Source organism: Acanthisitta chloris, unplaced genomic scaffold (assembly GCF_000695815.1).
Source record: "Acanthisitta chloris isolate BGI_N310 unplaced genomic scaffold, ASM69581v1 scaffold10979, whole genome shotgun sequence".
Lineage (NCBI taxonomy): Eukaryota > Metazoa > Chordata > Aves > Passeriformes > Acanthisittidae > Acanthisitta > Acanthisitta chloris.
In genome coordinates, this window is record NW_008692072.1 from 14,436 (window position 1) to 33,158 (window position 18,723).

General features: G+C 48.5%; 1 protein-coding gene across 1 annotated transcript in view; it reads left to right on the forward strand.

Moving 5' to 3' along the window:
* Nucleotides 1-18,723, forward strand: part of XPO6 (exportin 6) — a 36,695-nt gene that overhangs the window by 6,811 nt on the left and 11,161 nt on the right. The window contains 10 exon segments of the mRNA XM_009082513.1: nt 1-75; nt 1,048-1,125; nt 4,822-5,275; nt 8,524-8,650; nt 9,879-9,988; nt 12,271-12,379; nt 13,139-13,231; nt 14,411-14,480; nt 15,837-15,996; nt 17,259-17,351. The exon segment at nt 1-75 is cut by the window's left edge and continues 24 nt beyond it. Of these exon segments, the coding sequence (XP_009080761.1) occupies nt 1-75; nt 1,048-1,125; nt 4,822-5,275; nt 8,524-8,650; nt 9,879-9,988; nt 12,271-12,379; nt 13,139-13,231; nt 14,411-14,480; nt 15,837-15,996; nt 17,259-17,351 (1,369 nt within the window).

Genomic DNA, 18,723 nt, shown 5'->3' on the forward strand with positions numbered 1-18,723 from the left:
TCAGCGTGGCTCGGAAGGAGGAGCTGCGCAAGCTGCTCCTAGACCAGGTGCAGACAGTGCTTGGGCTCCTCACAGGTATGAGTTACTGCACTTGGAGCACACTGTCCTCCCTCACCATCCCACAGCTGCAGGTCAGCTTGCACTCCTGGGTTCACTGAAGCAGCACATGGGTGATGTGGTGGCTGCTCCTGCATTTTGAATACTCAGCTACCCTGAGGTGTTTGGGTCAGCTTGATATGAACAAGCTTGTGCAGCAGAGCAGCTGCAGAGCTGCATCCAAAGCAGTGTGGGCAGCAGATGAGGGAGGGGATTCTCACCCTCTGCTCTTGTGAGACCCATTTGGAGTGCTGCACACAGTTCTGGTGTCCCCAACTTAAGGACATGGAACTGTTGGAGCAAGTCCAGAGGAGGCCACGAAGCTGATCAGAGACTGGAGCATCTCCCCTGTGAGGACAGGCTGAGGGAGTTGGGGCTGTTCAGCCTGGGGAAGAGAAGGTTGTGTGGAGACCTCAGAGCACCTTCCAGGAGCTGAAGGGGCTCAAGGGAAGCTGCAGAGGGATCTGTGCTAGGAGCTGCAGGGACAGGACAAGGAGCAATGGGGAGAAATTTAAAGAGGGAAATTTATATTAGAGATCAGGCAGAACTTTTTCCTGTGAGGGTAGTGAGACACTGTCCCAGGTTGCCCAGGGAGGCTGTGGCTGCCCCAACCCTGGCAGTGTTCACAGCCAGGTTGGATGAAGCCTTGAGCAACCTGCTCTGGTGGGAGGTGTCCCTGCCCAGGGCAGGGGTTGGGGCTGGATGTTCTCTAAGCTCCATTCCAACTCCTCCAAATACTATACCATAGTATAGTATGTGTCCTCTCTGTGAAGAAGGGGTTGAGATTGTGTGTATAAACACTCAGAAAGTTCTTTTGGCCCACTCTGACAAGTGTTCCTTGTCAGAGCACTGAAGGGTGTGTTCTCCCAAAGTTCTTGTGCAGTCTCTGGTGTGTGTGTTAGACCAGTCTGTCTGTCAACAGGCTCTTCTGCAAAATCTCTCTTTGGACAGGTATTTTGGAGAGCATCTGGGACAAGCACAGTGCTACTGCTGCCACTCCACCACCGTCCCCGACCTCAGGAGAAAGTGGTAAGGAAGACTAAAGCTACAAGTTGATATTCCCATATACTGAAACGTGGCACAGATTACTTCCTTTGCTGTCTAATCTTTTGTAATAACCCTTTGCTAGAGTTCTAATAGGCCAAGAAATTTCTGATTGGAAAGAAAACCCTTCCACGAAGAAGCAATTTCTACTGCAGGAGACGCCCCACTAAGGTGCCATCTCACTGTGCACACAGAGCTGCTTGTTGTCTTCAGGGGGCAGAAAGCTTTCTGAGTGTCAATGCAAAATGCTCTAATGCCAGTGAGTTAGAAGCATGGAATCATTTGGGTTGGAAAAGCCCTCTAGGATCATTGACTCCAGCCATCCCTCAGCACTGCCAAGGCACCACTAACCATGTCCCCAAGTGCCACATCCACATGGCTGTTAAATTCCTCCAGGGATGGTGACTCCACCCCTGCCCTGGGCAGCTGTGCCAGTGCCTCACCACCCTTTCCATCAAGGAATATTCCCAATACCCAATCTAAACCTCCCCTGGCACAACCTGAGGCTGTTTCCCCTTGTCCTGTCACTGGTTTCCTGGGAGCAGAGCCTGACCCCACCTGGCTGCACCTCCTGGCAGGGAGTTGGAGAAGGTTCCACCTGAGCCTCCTTTTCTCCAGGCTGAGCTCCACAGCTCCCTCAGTCTCTCCTAGTGATCCAGCCCCTTCCCCAGCTCTGTTCCCTTCTCTGGACATGCTCCAGCCCCTCTGTGTCTGTCTTGTTGTGAGGGCCCAAACCCTTTCGGTATGCAGATTGTCCAAGTTTGTTTTCTACCTATTCCTGTTAGACTTTTGTGTGGGTGTTTATCTGATCTTAACTCATTTACATACCTATTTCTTAGTTACCTTCAAAAGGGAGAACATGTCTGTGTCTTTGTACTTGACACACATTTCACTTGTCTCTGGGACTTTAAGCAGTTAATTGGGAGTTCCAGATCCCTTCCTTGTGACCAGATTGCAGCAGTGAGCCTCAGGCACTGCCTGGCACAAGCTGTTGGTATGTTGTGGTTAGCATTACAACTTTCACATTGAAGTTTGAGCAGCATTTCAAGTGCTTCTTTCCTGTAGAAGAGCTTAAGACACCTCTATATTTATATACAAACCATAAACTGCAATGGGAGGAAATATTTCATTGGCTTGGGATGGGGGAATGGATTTTGCTGTAGCTGGGAAGAGTTTGGAAGAGAAATGCTAGCAGAGAAGATCAAAGCTTGTGGGATCACGTGGGAGGAGTGGAGGTGGTGCTGGGAGAGGCACTGGTGGAGCAGATTCTGGGCTGTTGTTGGATTCCTATCTGAGACATCCCTCAGTCCCTTGGTGCTGAGGCAGCTTTCATCCACCTGGGTGCTCACCTTGTGACTTCAGGTTATCTCACTCAGTGGAAGCAGTGAGATGCCTTCAGCTTCTGGAGCTGAGGAGAAAGAAGCAAAGATAAGCTGTGGCAAAGAGTTATGAATTTAGTGATGTAAGACATCAATCTTGATGAAAAATGGAGACTTGGGAGGACATTGTTCATCATTCATGCTTTGGGGTACTTTGGAAATAGCTCAAGAAGTCATACCTGTTATTTTTGTACTGCTCTGTGTTGGGTCCTTTCACTTGCATTAAAAAAATCACTCAGATTTTCTGAGATCTTCAGATTCCGTAATGTAGCAAGTGACAGATTCTTAAAGGTGAAGAGGTTATTTGTACTCAAGGAAGAGAAGTGTATTGAACAACCTGGGGAAGGTGAAAGGTTTCCAGCACGTGGGAGCTTTGGAGATCATGGGCAGCATCTGTGGGAGGAGCAGCCCATCTGGTGATATCCACCTGGATTCCATAAAGCTTTCCACAAGTCTTCTAGCCAATAGCTTTCAAAGATGCAAAAGCCATCAGGGCTAAGGGAGTTTCTGCATTGCTGATAAGTTGGTTAGAGGTAGGAGATGAAAGGTGAGGGGCAATGGTCCCCTTGCCATGCTGGGGGAGTTTACCCTGGAGTGGGCAGAGTTAATTTTTGAGTGTTACACCAGGTCATTCTACAGAAAATTCAGGTCAGCAGCAGTCAAAAATAGTTACTTGCAGTGGTGCTGTGTGGAATTAAGGCTCATCTGCACCTTGAACAGTGACTGCTTTTCTGCTCTCCCTGTAGGCGCAGAGTAGCAGTGAGAGCTGTATAGAAGTGCAGTAAAGGTGACAGAGGCTTCTGAGTTGGCTTCCCTGTAAGTAGCAGCAAAGGTAGAATCTTTGTTCTGTCAAAGAAACAGAGCAAGGAACTGCAGTAGGAACCTACTGAGTGACACGTAGAAGGTGAAAGCAGATTATTTCTGTTCCCTGTTTGTGTGCAGGAGGCAGAAAATGAAACTAGCAGCTGACAGGCCCCAGACAAACCAGCTCTGCAGTGAAGCTCTGGAGCCCTGGCACAGATGTTGCATACATTAGCTTTGTGTGGCTTCCATTGGAGACTGGAGAAAGTCATGGAAGATAAATCCTGAGGTTGTGCAGAATTCTTCAAAGCCCTCCTGGCTTGGAAAGCCTTTGTCAGGGAGTGGTTGGAGGCTGGGGAATGTGGTCTGTGCCTGTCGTGGCTTTTGGTCCTTTGGGAGAAGGTGCCCCACCAGGTTGGCTCTTTGGGCTGACTTGGAACATCAGCTCTTGTATCGCCCACGAGTGTCACAGGCAAGGAGGAGCCTCTCAGCCATGGCTCAGTGTGACATGGGTGTGCCAGGGAACCCATGCAAGCTTGCACCAGGGCTTCTTGACCTTGTGAGGGGAGCAGATGGTATAATAACTTCCTAACCCCTCCATGGCATTTCCATTGCCCAAAGGACTGAGAGCTTCTTAGTAAGGCTGGAAGGGTGGTGTGAGGCTAACTCCTGATATAAAAATTACCAGTTCATCTTGGACACATCTTTGTAACTTGCTTTGTTACAAATCTTTGGAACATAAAAAGGATGTGGAACTGTTGGAGCAGGTCCAGAGGAGGCCACAAAGCTGATCAGAGGACTGGAGCAGCTTCCCTATGAGGACAGGGTGGAGTTGGGGTTGTTCAGCCTGGAGAAGAGAAGGTTGTGTGGAGACCTTAGAGCACCTTCCAGCAGCTGAAGGGGCTCCAGGGGAGCGGAGCTAGGGATGTATGTTAGGAGCTGCAGTGACAGGACAAGGGGCAATGGGGAGAAATGAGAGAGGGAAATTTACATTAGATCTCAGGAAGAAGTTTTTCCTGTGAGGGTGGTGAGACACTGGCCCAGGTTGCCCAGGGAGGCTGTGGCTGCCCCAACCCTGGCAGTGTTCACAGCCAGGTTGGCTGAGCCTTGAGCAACCTGCTAGGGATGTATGTTAGGAGCTGCAGTGACAGGACAAGGGGCAATGGGGAGAAATGAGAGAGGGAAATTTACATTAGATCTCAGGAAGAAGTTTTTCCTGTGAGGGTGGTGAGACACTGGCCCAGGTTGCCCAGGGAGGCTGTGGCTGCCCCAACCCTGGCAGTGTTCACAGCCAGGTTGGCTGAGCCTTGAGCAACCTGCTCTGGTGGGAGGTGTCCCTGTCCAGGGCAGGGGTTGGGGCTGGATGATCTCTAAGCTCCATTCCAACTCCTTGACATACTATGATACTATGACAAGTCTTGGTACCTTGCTGAATGCCAGAGGCTGTGCTGGCTACTGCACCACTGAGGTGTACACCATAGACCTGTGCTTTCTCCCCCAGGTGACCTGTTGAGTAGCCTATTGCAGAGTCCCAGTGCAGCCAAATTATTGAACCAGCCAATCCCCATCCTTGACACAGACAGTGAATACATCTGTTCCCTGGCACTGGAGTGCCTGGCACACCTCTTCAGCTGGATCCCTTTGTCTACGAGCATCACCCCTTCCCTCCTCACCACCATCTTCCACTTTGCCCGTTTCGGCTGCGACACGCGCGCACGCAAGATGTGCTCGGTGAACGGCAGCAGCCACGGTGCCGTGCTGGGCCAGGAGCGCGGCCGCCTCGGCGTCCTGGCCATGGCCTGCATCAACGAACTTATGTCCAAGAACTGTGTGCCTATGGAGTTTGAGGAGTACTTGCTCCGGATGTTCCAGCAGACGTTCTACCTCCTGCAGAAGATCACCAAGGAGAACAACGCGCACACGGTGAAGAGTCGGCTGGAGGAGCTGGATGAGAGGTAAGAGCCACCAGATGGCTGAGTTGCTGTGCTAGGGCTTCGTGCTTGCTGTCTTTGTTACTTTGTGGTCATGCATGGTGTGTCTAATGGCCTTTTTTACAGAGTACTGTGCTGAGGGAGCCAGGCTGAAAGGTAGGTGCCCACAGGTAAGGCTCTGAGTTGGCTGAGGGACCGTGGTGGCACAGGTTTGTGTTTTGTCCTCTTCGTCTTCCTCCCCTGTCCCCATCCGTTGCTGTTTGACTGCAGGTCTGAGGTGGCACAAGAGCTGACCCTGCCCTTCATTCAGGTGTAACAGACACAGAAGAGGCTCAGTGAGGTAAAGACACTGCAGTATCTCCTCTCCTGGTCGGTATCTGCCTTCTCTGCCCAAGCTCAGACACACAGAGTAATAAGTAAGGGAGATCCTCTGTGAGTCAGGACTTGAAAGCAAATAGCAGTAGGTAGTTGTTTCCTACCCTTCACTGATCCATGGCCATTTCTGATTCTGTTTTAGTTTTACTTTTTGAATGTATGTTTAAACACCACGCAAGCAGCTTGGGGAGCTCCATTTGCAGTGGTGAATGGCTCCACTGCTGAGTGTGTCCACACGCTTAGCTGGAGGCAGCAGGGAAGCAGTGACACCTTGGGAGGCTGTGTGTTCTCATTTTCTAGGGAGTTGCTGCCATCTTTTGTTCTGTAAAGCAGCTCCATTCTTTTCTACTCACTATTCCTACTTGCAGGAGACAAAGCGAGACTTGCTGCGGGTTGTGTGGAGTGGCTGCAGGTTGTGTGGTGGGAGGGAAGGTGTCTGGGTGCTGCCTGCCCATGCAGGGCTGCTGCCATGGAAGGCTGCCAGGCTGCTGCTGGCACTGGCACAGAGGCTGCAATTGTGTGAATGTGCTGCGTATCTCACTATGAGCACATGATGGTGGAAATTAATTTCCACCCAAGAGAAAAAACATTTAGGAGCAAAGCAGTGGGTCCATTTGTAGAGGTGACTTGCATGTTTCTTCTGTCAAATTCCCTTTTTTCATATCTTCAAATCTTTTGAGATGGTAAATCTAGATGAGTCATGACATGTGTTTGACAGTGAATTCTCCTTGCTCATATTTTTACTGACTTGCTCTGTTACTCACTTCAGGGAGTGTCACTCGCTTCCCACAAACGAGATGTGTAGAAATGTGCCACCTTTGCACACAAGGTACATGGAGAGCCAGGAGTTCCCCATGGGATTTCAGAACAGCTCCCCCCCGGAAACCCACAATCCCTTATTTAACTTGATTCTTTCTTTCATGGAAAGCACTGGGAAGGAGCCCTCGGTGAGCTGTGCAGGGCTGTGGCTGCATCAGCCTTGGCACAAGTGGTGTAGCTTTGTCCTTGTGTTCTGCTCCTCAGCCATGTTAGCCGCAGGAGTAATGGGGAGAAATTGAAAGTTCAGAACAGCTCCCCCCCGGAAACCCACAATCCCTTATTTAACTTGATTCTTTCTTTCATGGAAAGCACTGGGAAGGAGCCCTCGGTGAGCTGTGCAGGGCTGTGGCTGCATCAGCCTTGGCACAAGTGGTGTAGCTTTGTCCTTGTGTTCTGCTCCTCAGCCATGTTAGCCGCAGGAGTAATGGGGAGAAATTGAAAGAGGGGAATTTAGGTTAGATAAGATACAGATATTATGAAGCTGTGATTGTCAGTGTGTGTGATTGTGAGACACCTCTTTGTTCATTGCTAAGGTCTGAATAGCCTCTGGAGGAGTGGAGCTTTCTTTTCTCCTTGTTTTCTCCATGGAAAAGGATGCAAGGGTTCTCCTTTTGCCACTTCAGGGCATAGGTGTACTTTTTATGTCTAAAACTAAAGGACTTAATGCATGAAAGTGTCATCCTGGTTTGGACTAACTAACTTCTGAGCAACGTGTTTGGCTTTAAGTTAAAGATCTCAAAATATGGGAAGGGGCTAGCAAGGATCCTGGCAATGGCTTGGTGGCTGGAGAAGGGGATGGTGCTGGCAGCACTGGGGCCAAGGAAGATTTCCCTGGTTCCAGGTCAGAGCCTGTTTAGAAAATACAAGTGACAAGAATGAAGGAGATGCTTGGATCTGAACTCTTTATTTCTCTCCTAGCTTTACTCAGGAGTGTTCAGTGACCTCCTGTCAAGGCAGTGCCAAATAAAAAGCGACTTAATCTTGTTTGCATATTCAAAGCAGTGTGTGGTTTTGTAGGCTTACAACAGCCTCCAGTGCTGTATATCTGGAAGCTGGCAGTGCTTCTGGTGGTGAGGGAGTTCTTGTTAGAAAGAGTGAGGATTCCCCCCAGAAAAGCCCCTGAGTGTGCAGAAGGGAAGAGCAAGGCAGCACAGTAAGCCCAGGCTGCTCAGGCATGGCTGAAGCTGTGTGAGCCCAGTGTTTCACTTAACAGAAAAACTTGAAGGACTCTTGCTCTTCAGAGCTCTTGGCATCTGGGAAGGATGGACTTGCATTGCCCTTGGGTCACTGGAGCTCTCTGTGTGCTGCTGCAGTCAGTGCTGTGGCTGATGGAGTGTTTCCCTCTGTAGAGATGGATTTGAAGATGATTTTTTGCCTTGACAAAGCTTGTGTTGTGCAGGGTGTGTTCTTACTCCCTAAGAACAGCTCACTCACTGTGGGCTTTGCCACCTCTCCCCCAGGACCCCTCTGTGGGTGCACTGTGGTCGTGCTCTCGCTGCACTCCCTGAAATTTTGGTGGGAGGTTTCTTTCAGGACCTGCACCTCATGCACTCTTTGAGTCATCCCGTGCTGTGGAGGAAGATTTCTCTTGATAGCCCAGTTCAGTTCAGAACCTCTTGCAGTGCAGAATGAATTGTCCTTCCCTGCTCCCAACCCCACAGCTCTCCCTCCACTCTGTGTGAATGTAACTCTTGCATTAACTTCCTGCTTCCAGCAGTGCAGTTCATTTCACTAATTCTGTCTCCATCAGTAAGGTGACCTTTGCTATCAAATTACCTTTCTAGGAGGGGAGGGTTTGCTTATTTTGCAGGCCTGGCTGAACTATTTATCTCTAAATATTAAAGTTGCTTTTGACTAGATTGTCTTCTCTGCTGTTTCAGGTGTAAATGGAGTGAAGGGTTGCCTGTCCTGTAGGTAATTGTTGCAGGGCTTTATATTTTCATTGTCCTCCTGGCTGTTAACTGTAACTTTCTTTTGAATTAGAGGATTTTGAGTGACTTTTATTTCTGTTGCAGTGAAATTGCTTTCCCTTGGGGCTTCCCTCCTGTTTGCTCAGTTGTTTCTCCTTTCCCTTGCAGCTACATTGAGAAGTTCACGGATTTCCTCCGTCTCTTCGTGAGTGTTCACCTACGAAGGATTGAATCCTACTCCCAGTTCCCTGTGGTTGAATTTCTGGCACTGCTGTTCAAATACACTTTTCATCAGGTACAGCCCTGTACCATCATTGCTCCCAGTCTGTGCTGTTGTCCTGTTCAAAAGGTTTGCCCCAATTAACCCCCAAAAAGCAATTAATTTGTCTTACTGGCACATCCCCAGTGGTGCTGAGGGCTTAAAATTGGCTTAATGTGCTGCTGGAGGTAACTGTAAACACAGGGGTCATGTAGAGTTACCCTGCAAGAACAACTTGTCTTATGTTTCACTTTGTTTCTGCTTCAGTTTTTTTCTAGAATGGACAGTGTCTGGCAAAGTCTCTCTAATTTGGGGCTGCTGTTCTTTGGCCAGAATCTGTGGCTTTCTTGTACCTTTTAGTTGTAGGATTAAAAAAATCCAAACCCTGTGGTTTTGGTAACTGTTGTTACCTTGCTGTAGAAGCTGTCACAGTGCAGCTCAGCCCCATGTGCCCCCACATCTGAGTAATGACAAGGAAACAGCTTTATAAAATCATAGAATCCTGGAATAGTTTGGATTGAAAGGGACCTCAGAATCTGTGGCTTTCTTGTACCTTTTAGTTGTAGGATTAAAAAAATCCAAACCCTGTGGTTTTGGTAACTGTTGTTACCTTGCTGTAGAAGCTGTCACAGTGCAGCTCAGCCCCATGTGCCCCCACATCTGAGTAATGACAAGGAAACAGCTTTATAAAATCATAGAATCCTGGAATAGTTTGGATTGAAAGGGACCTTAAAGATGATAGAGTTGAGTTCTAAAGATGATAGAGTTCCACCCCCTGCCATGGGCAGGGACATCTTTCACTAGCCCAGGTTGCTCCAAGCCCTGTCCAACCTGGCCTAAAACACTTCCAGGGCCAGGGCAGCCACAACTTCTCTGGGCAGCAGTGCCTAGGGAAGAATTCTTTCCCAACATCCCATCTGTCCCTGCCCTCTGGCAGTGGGAAGCCATTCCCTGTGTCCTGTCCCTCCAGGCCCTTGTCCAAAGTCCCTCTCCAGCTCTCCTGGAGCCCCTTTAGGCTCTGGAGCTGATGCAGCAAGCCATGAGGTGGGTTAGTGCTGAGACCACCATTGTCATTTCTGGGTTCCTACCCATATACAGAAGCTTTTGCTCATCTTCTGACAGCTCTAAATCTCTTCCTACAAATGTTTTGGTAAGCAAGAGGCTCTTCCTGGGGATTGCAGTGGATGCTGCCTTGTGTTTTCACTGTGGGAAATCAGTCTTGCCATAGCTGGGGATATTCACTGTGAATTCTGGTGTCTTTCAGCCTACCCATGAAGGTTACTTTTCTTGCTTGGACATCTGGACACTCTTCTTGGACTATCTGACTAGCAAAATTAAAAGTCGCCTGGCAGACAAAGAAGCAGTGCTCAACAGGTGAGGGGGTGGGAGGCTGGGACAGCGTGGGCTTATGGAAGGGTCTGGGCTGGAAGGACCTTAAAGCTCATCTCCTTCCATCCCCTGCCATGGGCAGGGACACCTGCCACTAGGCCAAGTTGCTCCAAGGCCCCTCCAGCCTGGCCTGGAACTCTCCCAGGGATGGAGCAGCCACAGCTTTCCTGGGCAATCTGTGCCAGTGTCTCACAGCCCTCACAAGGAAGGATTTCTTCCTACAGCAGCTAAGAGACTTCATGGTCACTATAAGGCTGCAGGAAATAAGTTGTTCCTTACTGCAGATTCACATGTGGTTGAGACCTTTCTCTTTCTGAAATCGTGAAGTATGAAAGCGAAACCTGAGTGTGAAACAATTCAAACTGAGTGTGTTTGGGGAGAAAAACCAGCGCCTTAGATATGTTGTGTCTGAGCCTAGCAGGCAGAGGAAGGAAGCTTTGCAGTCTAAAATAGAACTGTAACACATCTGAGCAAATTTTAAAGCACATTTTCACACACATTAGAGGAGGAGACCACAGAGTAAGTCTCCTGATGCTTACTGAGTGTGCAGCAAGTTACTGAATACTTGTTAGTGTTCATGCAGCTCATACAACTGATTAATGAATTAGGAAGCTTTTATTTAATTAGCATTCTAAAGTTCCTGTTTCAATAGAGGATTTGTTCCTGAGAAAGAGGTGAGAGTGTGTTTGGGAGTTAAAAGTTCCCCTGCTTACCCCTGGTGCTGGCTGTGTGTGCTAGTGACAGTAGTGGTTGGCAGCTCTGTAGATGCTGACCCTGAAGTGATAAAAGTCTCTTTGCTGCCACGTTCAGGTGTCTCGTACAGGTCTGTGAGGTAGAAGCACCATGGCTTATGCCACGTTACCTCCTGCTAAGTGCAAAGGAAACTTCCTTCCCTCAAGCACACTAAATAGAGACAACTGGTTTTGTAAGACAACCTGGCACCAGAGCCACAAAGAAACCTGAAGTAGTTTACACCAGACAGCTCTTCCTTTCAGCATGGGAACCATGAGGTTTTCGTTTCTCCAGAAGTAGGTTTTGTGCTTGAACTTAGGATCTGTTCCTACTTTGCTGTACCCTGGCTTTGCTTTCTGCTCCTCTTCTTCATCAGTTGCACACCCGTGTGCATTGTCTTCATGTCAAACAGCTTATTACAGAGCAAATTGTCCCAAAGAGGTGTCTCCAGGAGCTCTGTCAGACTACAGACCAAATAAAAAAGGCTTGTAAGGAGTTGGAGCTTGTGCTGTTTGTCAGAGTTGCCTGTCCCTGCCGACAGCCCCTGCAGCTCTGAGCTGTGTGAACACTGACTGTGGCAGTCTCGTTACACCACAGCAGCACGGGGCAAGTTTCCTGTTCTGTGGTTTAGAAGCTTTGCCTTTAGTACACATTACAACTTTTACTACTGGATGAGTTGCCAAATCCAGGGTTACACCACCTTGCACTGGGCTTTCAGCTGCTTGGCTGGTCACACAGCTGACTAGTCTGACACTTGGGTTTCATCATGCTCTGAATCTGTTAGTCTGTGCTAATGTGCAGGATTGTTTTGTCAGACCTCAGCTGTTTGGAGAAAGGAGGTTTCTAAAACACACCTCAAACCAATCACCCTCAAAATCCTCAAGCTTTGGTGGTGTGGCCCCAGGAGTGACTGAGTGCTCTGGTGGCTCTGTACTGATTACACAGCTTGGCATTATTTTAGGTGGTCAGTGCGGAGGAGGGTCTGGTGTGCTCTGTGCCAGCTTCCTGACTCAGACCTGAAGGGATACCATTCTGTGATGTGCCTTTAGTGGTACAGTCCAAGTAGGAAAAGTGCTGGCTTCGTTTCAGAGGACAAGGGCCTGCATTGCGTGGCCAGCTGGGTAGGGAAGGAGGAGAGCAGCACAGCCCCAGGACGGGCCCATTTTGCTGCAGGCAGCAATAATTCTGCCCTGGTTCGTTGTTCCTCGTTCAGTGCCCAGAGAGCAGAGCAGCAGAGGCTGCTGAGGAGCAGCTCAGGCAACAAGAGATTCTCAATGCCTCCTGTTTGTTTTTCCTGGCAAGCTGCTCCTGCCTTTCCTGTTCTGGACTCTGGGGCTGTTTCTGTTGCTACCAGTCTTCGTTCTCCCTCTCAGAGCAGAGGTGATCTGAAATGACCTGACACTCGTCAGCTGAGAAGCTGCTTGATGTTACTGTCATCTGGTTTACATACCTGCCTTGCTGGAGGGGCTGTGGGCACAGCAACCTCTGCAGAACTGTGTTGGCCAACCCTCCCTCTGTCCTCTCCACCCCTATAGGTACGAGGATGCCTTGGTTCTGTTGCTGACAGAGGTGTTGAACCGAATCCAGTTCAGGTATAACCAGGCACAGCTGGAGGAGCTGGATGACGAGACACTGGATGATGATGTAAGGAGCAGAGTTGAACCAGGACAGCTGCAGCTCCACATACGAACTCGAGCACTGCTAACACCTGCAGTGTCTTTCCCAGAGTGTACAAGGCAGACAGCTGCTGCTTCCCTCCATTCTGTGTGGGGGTTTGAGGTGTAAAACAGCTCAAAATGCTTCTGACAAAAATATGCTTAAAGTCACACTGAAAAGATACAAACTGTGGTCTTCACTTGGTTCTTATGGGACCAAATCTAGGTCCTGGTGTCCTTATTGCCAGAGGCATTTGGTGTCCATATCTGGCCACCTTTGGAACTTAAGGTGTTTCATTTGGAATTAATTTCTCTGGTCACTTTGGAATTTAAATGCTAAAATATCTCTGATACAAAACCTTGAAGCTGTAAATATTGTTGGTGCTTTTGTTTAACCTTATTTCTCCTAAGTTGGTGTTGGTAAACATCATCTTAATGCTGATAAATGTAGAAGTGGAGTAGGTGGCCAAAATGGGCGAGGCCTGAGCCCTGGGAGGGCAGTTTGTGGTTGTGATTTAGGAGGGACAACTTGTGCTTCATCACTCCAGGGAAACACGTGCTCAGAGTATGGCTTGAAAATTACTCTCCCTCAGATGTCTGGAGTGCTCCCAGCAGTATCTCTGGTATCTGGGTGTCCCCCAAAGCCATGCTCTGCTAGTCCCACGTGCCCATTAAGACCTCCCAGTGTCCCCAAGGCTCTCTGTTCCCCCTGGAAGTGCTGTGCTCACCTTGCTGTGTGTTCCCGTAGCAGCAGACGGAGTGGCAGCGGTACTTGCGCCAGAGCCTGGAAGTGGTTGCGAAAGTCATGGAGCTCCTGCCAACTCATGCCTTCTCCACACTTGTAAGTACTTAGCCAGGCCCAAAGTGCAGTGGGAAATGAGCACTAACTGTTGGGGTTTGTTGCAAGCTGCTTGGGAGAGGCCTCAATGCCGAAAAGAAGTAGGGAAATTTGGGGTTGGATGCAAAACTTGGCCACAAATGGAAAGGAAAATAGTTTCTTTGGCTTTGTTGGGTATCTTGATGTGTTTTGAAGAGAGGGCTTCAGTGAACCTTGGAGTCCTACTTGCTGCACACAAAGCTCTGCAGAAATTCCCATCTCTCAAAGTGTAAACATTTGGCAGCAACCCCTCCCTGCTCTTTGTCTTGGCCTTTGTCTTGGAGGCAACCCCTGAGTGGGGCAGATGAGAGTCATTATTAGGGTTTTAGGAGAGTGGAATCTTTGTTTAAATGAAAGGCTTAGATATAAATGCTGAAGAGAGTGCCTGGGACCACTGGGAATTAGAGCTGATAAACATGGGTAAGTTGTTCTCTCCAGCTAGTGCTGCTGTCACTAGTTGTGCTGGTCTAAATGTTGTCTGGGGTTGTAGCATCCTAACAGTTTTTGAGCAGGAAATCTTGAGGCTGAAAGTGTAGAATTCAGGGTAGTCAGTGTGTTTTTGCTGGGTGAGGGGAAAGGGAAGTGACAGCAGTGGGATCTCAGAGCGAGTGTGTTAATTGTTCTGGAGATCTGCACACCTCAACCTCTGAACTTCCAGAGACCCAGAGAAAACTAAACTGCTGCAGATGGAGAAGATGCCTGACCTGAAGTGCCTTTTTAATTGCTGCTTTTTGTTTAGGAAACATTGTGACTGAACTAAGCACTAGGCACCTGTTACTAGGAACTCCTGCACTGCAGGCTCTGCTCCTCCTCTGCTCCCTTTGGGCTGTATATTCCTAGTGGTGATGTGCTGTGCTCTCCCTCTCACTTGTCAGACCATGATCTTGTTAGGCTGATTGCTGGTATTAGTGGGAGAAGGAGAGCTACCACAGAGAAGTGCCTTCAGGGGGGTGATGTTGTTTTCATGACAGCAGCTGTGGCAGGCAGGACCAGCCCTGAGCCCAGCAGCCTGCCCTTCCTCCTGGTGGCTGTCTGAAGGCACTAGGGAGAAATCAGAAAACTCTGCTCTGACAGAGTAATCAGTACTTGGGTGTTAACTGTCTGCCAAGCCACAAAATCACACTCATTTCTTGTCTCCTCTAGTTTCCAGTTCTGCAGGATAACTTGGAAGTGTATCTAGGGCTGCAGCAGTTCGTGGTCACCTCGGGGACAGGTAATAACCCCAGTGCAACACTGTGCTCCTCACTCTGACTGATGATTGCACAAACACTCCAGAGCTGCTTTGGGGTTGATTTTTCTGTATTCAGTTGTGGTGTTCAGTAATTGGTAATTAAACTCCAACAGCAGACAAATATCTGAGTGATTTATTTTTGTTGGTATGGTTCTTCCCTCATTCTAGTCCTTAAAATGAGGATACTCTGTGTGTGAAAAACAGGTATGCAGCATCACATCCTACAGCTCCTTCCTAAGACAGCAGTAGCAGTGAGATGTGTGTGAGGGAAGGTTCTGTCTAAGGTTATATTGAAGATTTCTGGTATGACTAGCAAAGGAATCTGTCGCATTTTCAATGCTGCTGGACATGGCAGAAGGGCAGTTCTTGTGCAGACAGTTATGGAAAAATTACTTCCAGTCGTAGGCTCATTTCAGACCTACAGTAAGCAACATGTAGGTTTTTAGTGCTGTAGCGACAACCTGCATTAGAAGCTGTGGTGGGGATGGTGTCCAGCTGCTGCACCAGGCATGTAGGTTTTTAGTGCTGTAGCAACAACCTGCATTAGAAGCTGTGCTGGGGATGGTGTCCAGCTGCTGCACCAGGAGCAGCACCTGCAAATTCAGGCACAAAATGGAAGGTCGATTCTGAAAACATAATCTGAGATTAAATCCAGGCAGTGGAAAGAAAGCCATGTTTTCTTTGAAACTTGGTTGTTGCAGAACATGTAGTAAAAGCTCTGGAATGTTTGAGCCCAGGTATCCACAGCTGGGAGCAGGAGGATTGCATGGGTGATGGGACTGGCAAATCTAGTTATTGGATTGTTTCTTGTATCTAAGAAATGTGAAAGTACATAACACACTTTACAACAGAAACAACTTCCCTGTTGTCCCAAGTCTGAATTACTGGGACTGTATCAGGCTGGGATGACTTCTGATGGCAGCAGAGAACCACAGTGGCTCCTCCTTCTGTAGGTATTAATACCACAGACAAGAAAATCCATGTGTAAAAAGCTGAAATAGCTGCTAACATTTTTATCAGCCCTCAAAGAGGAATTTGCAGCGTGTCAGTGCAATCACTGGGTTGCCTCAAACAGCTGGAGCTCTGCAGGCCCTGGGACAGTGCTGCCATGTGAACTGTGACCTGCTGCTGAGCTCGTTTCAGAGGAATGCTTGTAATGTAATCAGAATAAACTCTGCATTTCCTGTGGCTTTATCATTAGGTTTCCCATCCGCAAGAGCTGTATGTCTCAGCAAAGTTATATGGTGTTTTTCTTACACAAGGTTTTCAAGTACAGCTTTTCAGCTCTTAGTGGCCGTTAGACAAGTGATAATTCACACTCAGTTGCTGTCATTTCAGGTCACAGGCTGAACATCACTGCAGAGAACGACTGCAGGCGCCTGCACTGCTCCCTGAGGGACCTGAGCTCCTTGCTGCAGGCCGTGGGCCGCCTGGCAGAGTATTTCACCGGGGATGTGTTCGCTGCCAGGTTCAACGATGCCTTCACCGTGGTGGAGAGGTGGGTGTGGGGCAGTTTGCTGAGCAGTTGGCACCACTGCAATGAGGGTGAAAACTTGAGGTTTCTTTCTGCCTCTCCTTGTCATGATTAAATTGAGATATGAAGGACTTGATGGCCAGAACCTTAATCATAAAGCCAACTGTGTGCTGGGCTGATCCTCACGGCGTGGGCAGCAGGTGAGGGAGAGGATTCTGCCGCTCTGCTCGGGTGAGACTCACCTGCAGTGCTGCCTCCAGCTCTGGGTCCAGCACAGGAAGGACATGGACCTGTTGGAGTGAGCCCAGAGGAGGTCACCAGGATGATCAAAGGGATGGAGCCACCTCTGCTGTGAGGAAAGGCTGAAGGAATTGGGATTGTTCAGCCTGGAACAATCCTCCTCCTGAAGGAACCTACAAAAAAGATTGAGAGAGAGTATTTACCAAGGGTGTGGAGTGCCAGGACAAGGAAGAATGGCTTCCCACTGCCAGAGGGCAGGGATGGATGGGATATTGGGAAGGAATTCCTCCCTGTGAGGGTGCTGAGGCACTGGCACAGGTTGTCCAGAGAAGCTGTGGCTGCTCCATCCCTGGGAGTGTTCCAGGCCAGGCTGGACAGGGCTTGAAGCAACCTGGGCTGGTGGGAGGTGTCCCTGCCCATGGCAGGGGATGGGATGAAATGAGTTTTCAGGTCCTTTCCAACCCAAACCATTGTGTGGCTCTATGATTCTAAGTTTCCCAAATTCTTAACAAAAGAGGTAACTAACAGGAGGGATTAAAGTAAATCAGTCACTTGAAAACAGTGAGTTACTTACTTTCCAGCATCTGCATTTGTGATGCCAAGAAATGACATGTGGAGTTTGGCTACTTTAGAATTGTATCTCTGAAAGCTGATTCACCAGAACCTCTTTTGGTGGTTGGACTTGGTGATATTAGAGGTATTTTCCAACCTTGGCAATTCTATGGTTCTTCTCTCAAATGAAAAGACCTGAAAACAAAAAGACAAATACCATTCAGTTCTTCCCCTCCAAGAAACTTAATTAGTACACAGTTACAAATTTCAGAGCTCTTCACAACTGTCTTGATTGTTTTTTCATTGCTCTGCAGGACCTTGTTCCATCTTATCACAAACAGTGGAGGAGGCTCTGAGTTATTTTAAGCCAAATGGTCTATCTTGTTTGTGTATTAGCTAAGTGTTGACACAGACTGAGGAGTAGCTGCACCTAGATAGATGTGTTTGTCCATCTCAAAATCCCTTTGCACTACCCTGTGTGTTTTCCCTTCCAGGTTGGTGAAAGTGACGTTATATGGATCCCAAATCAAACTGTACAACATCGAAACTGCAGTACCCTCTGTCCTCAAACCTGACCTCATCGATGTGTGAGTATGGCACACACACTGCCCAGGTGGCACCCAAACTGGGCCTTGCCACGAGGTGGAGGCAATGTGAGCACTCCTCCAGCTGTGGCTGCACACCACCTTTTGGCTGATGCAAGTCAAGGCTGCTGCGAGCCCCTGGGCCACTGTTCTCTGGAATGGATGTACTCAGGCCATTTAAAGAAAGATGTGTTTGTGGTGAAAAGTGAAGGTGCCCATCATATCAGCTCTGAAAGTGAACTGTGCCCTGTCCTGATGGCTGGAAAGGCCTTGTTCGGTGTGATTAATGCTGAAACAAGTGTTAGAGCAGTGATATTTTAAAGAAATGGCTCCACTGTCAGGATGTAGTTCCAGTTTATGGATTTTTTTTGCTACCAAAGTCAGATCTATGGCTCAGGTAAAAGATGTTTTTCCTCGCTGAGGGTTTCAAGTCCTTGGCTTCAAAAGAGAAACATATGCCTTCCAGCTATGCAAGCCATTTCTGGGACAAACAGCTGCCATCCAGACACTGACATTAGGTGTGAAATCTTGGTGCTGCTGCTAATAGGTCAGCACTGTGACTGCCTTTTAGAGACCTTCCCTTCCTAAGTCTGTGCAGCACAAACCTGGCACCTGCCAGCTGCTCTTTGGGGGATCAGAATGTAAGGTTTGCACATGTTCCAGTTTGCAGTTTTCAGCTCCTTGAAAATCCCCACGAGATCTCCTCATATAATTCCCTGCATTTTTCCCGTTAGTTTCAAGTTACTAGCACTGAATTTTGTGCAGATGATGTTGTTTTAATGGTCTCTTTCGTTTTCTGGTTTTAAATAATTTGGGAGGTGTTTTCCATGATCTGTTAGCAAGGGGTTTTCATCCCTTTCTCTGTCCCTGAAGAAACCTGTGGTCCATTTTCTAATGCTTGCCAGACAAAGGCACATTGTCAGACACTTGGAGGACACCTGTCTGAAACTGACTCAAATCTTACTGTGCTGCTGTGACAAAAGTGTCACTACAAAGTATGGCCATAGTCATCCTGCAGCTGATTAAAATTTCACCTAATCAGTTTATAGCTTTGGCTTAACACTGGCTCAGTGGATGAGTCCAGTTGCTGGACACCTTTAAAAATGCTTGAAACTGCAGGGCTCAGGACACAAAAACCCAGTAGTAAGCAATGTTTCAAAGACTAAACTGCCAGTTTTTTCCCAGAACGCTCTCATAGTTTCATAATGTCTTAAGGGGTTGGAATGGAGCTTAGAGATCATCAAGCCCCAACCCCCCTGCCCTGGGCAGGGACACCTCCCACCAGAGCAGGTTGCTCAAGGCTTTAGCCACCCTGGCTGTGAACACTGCCAGGGTTGGGGCAGCCACAGCCTCCCTGGGCCACCTGGGGCAGTGT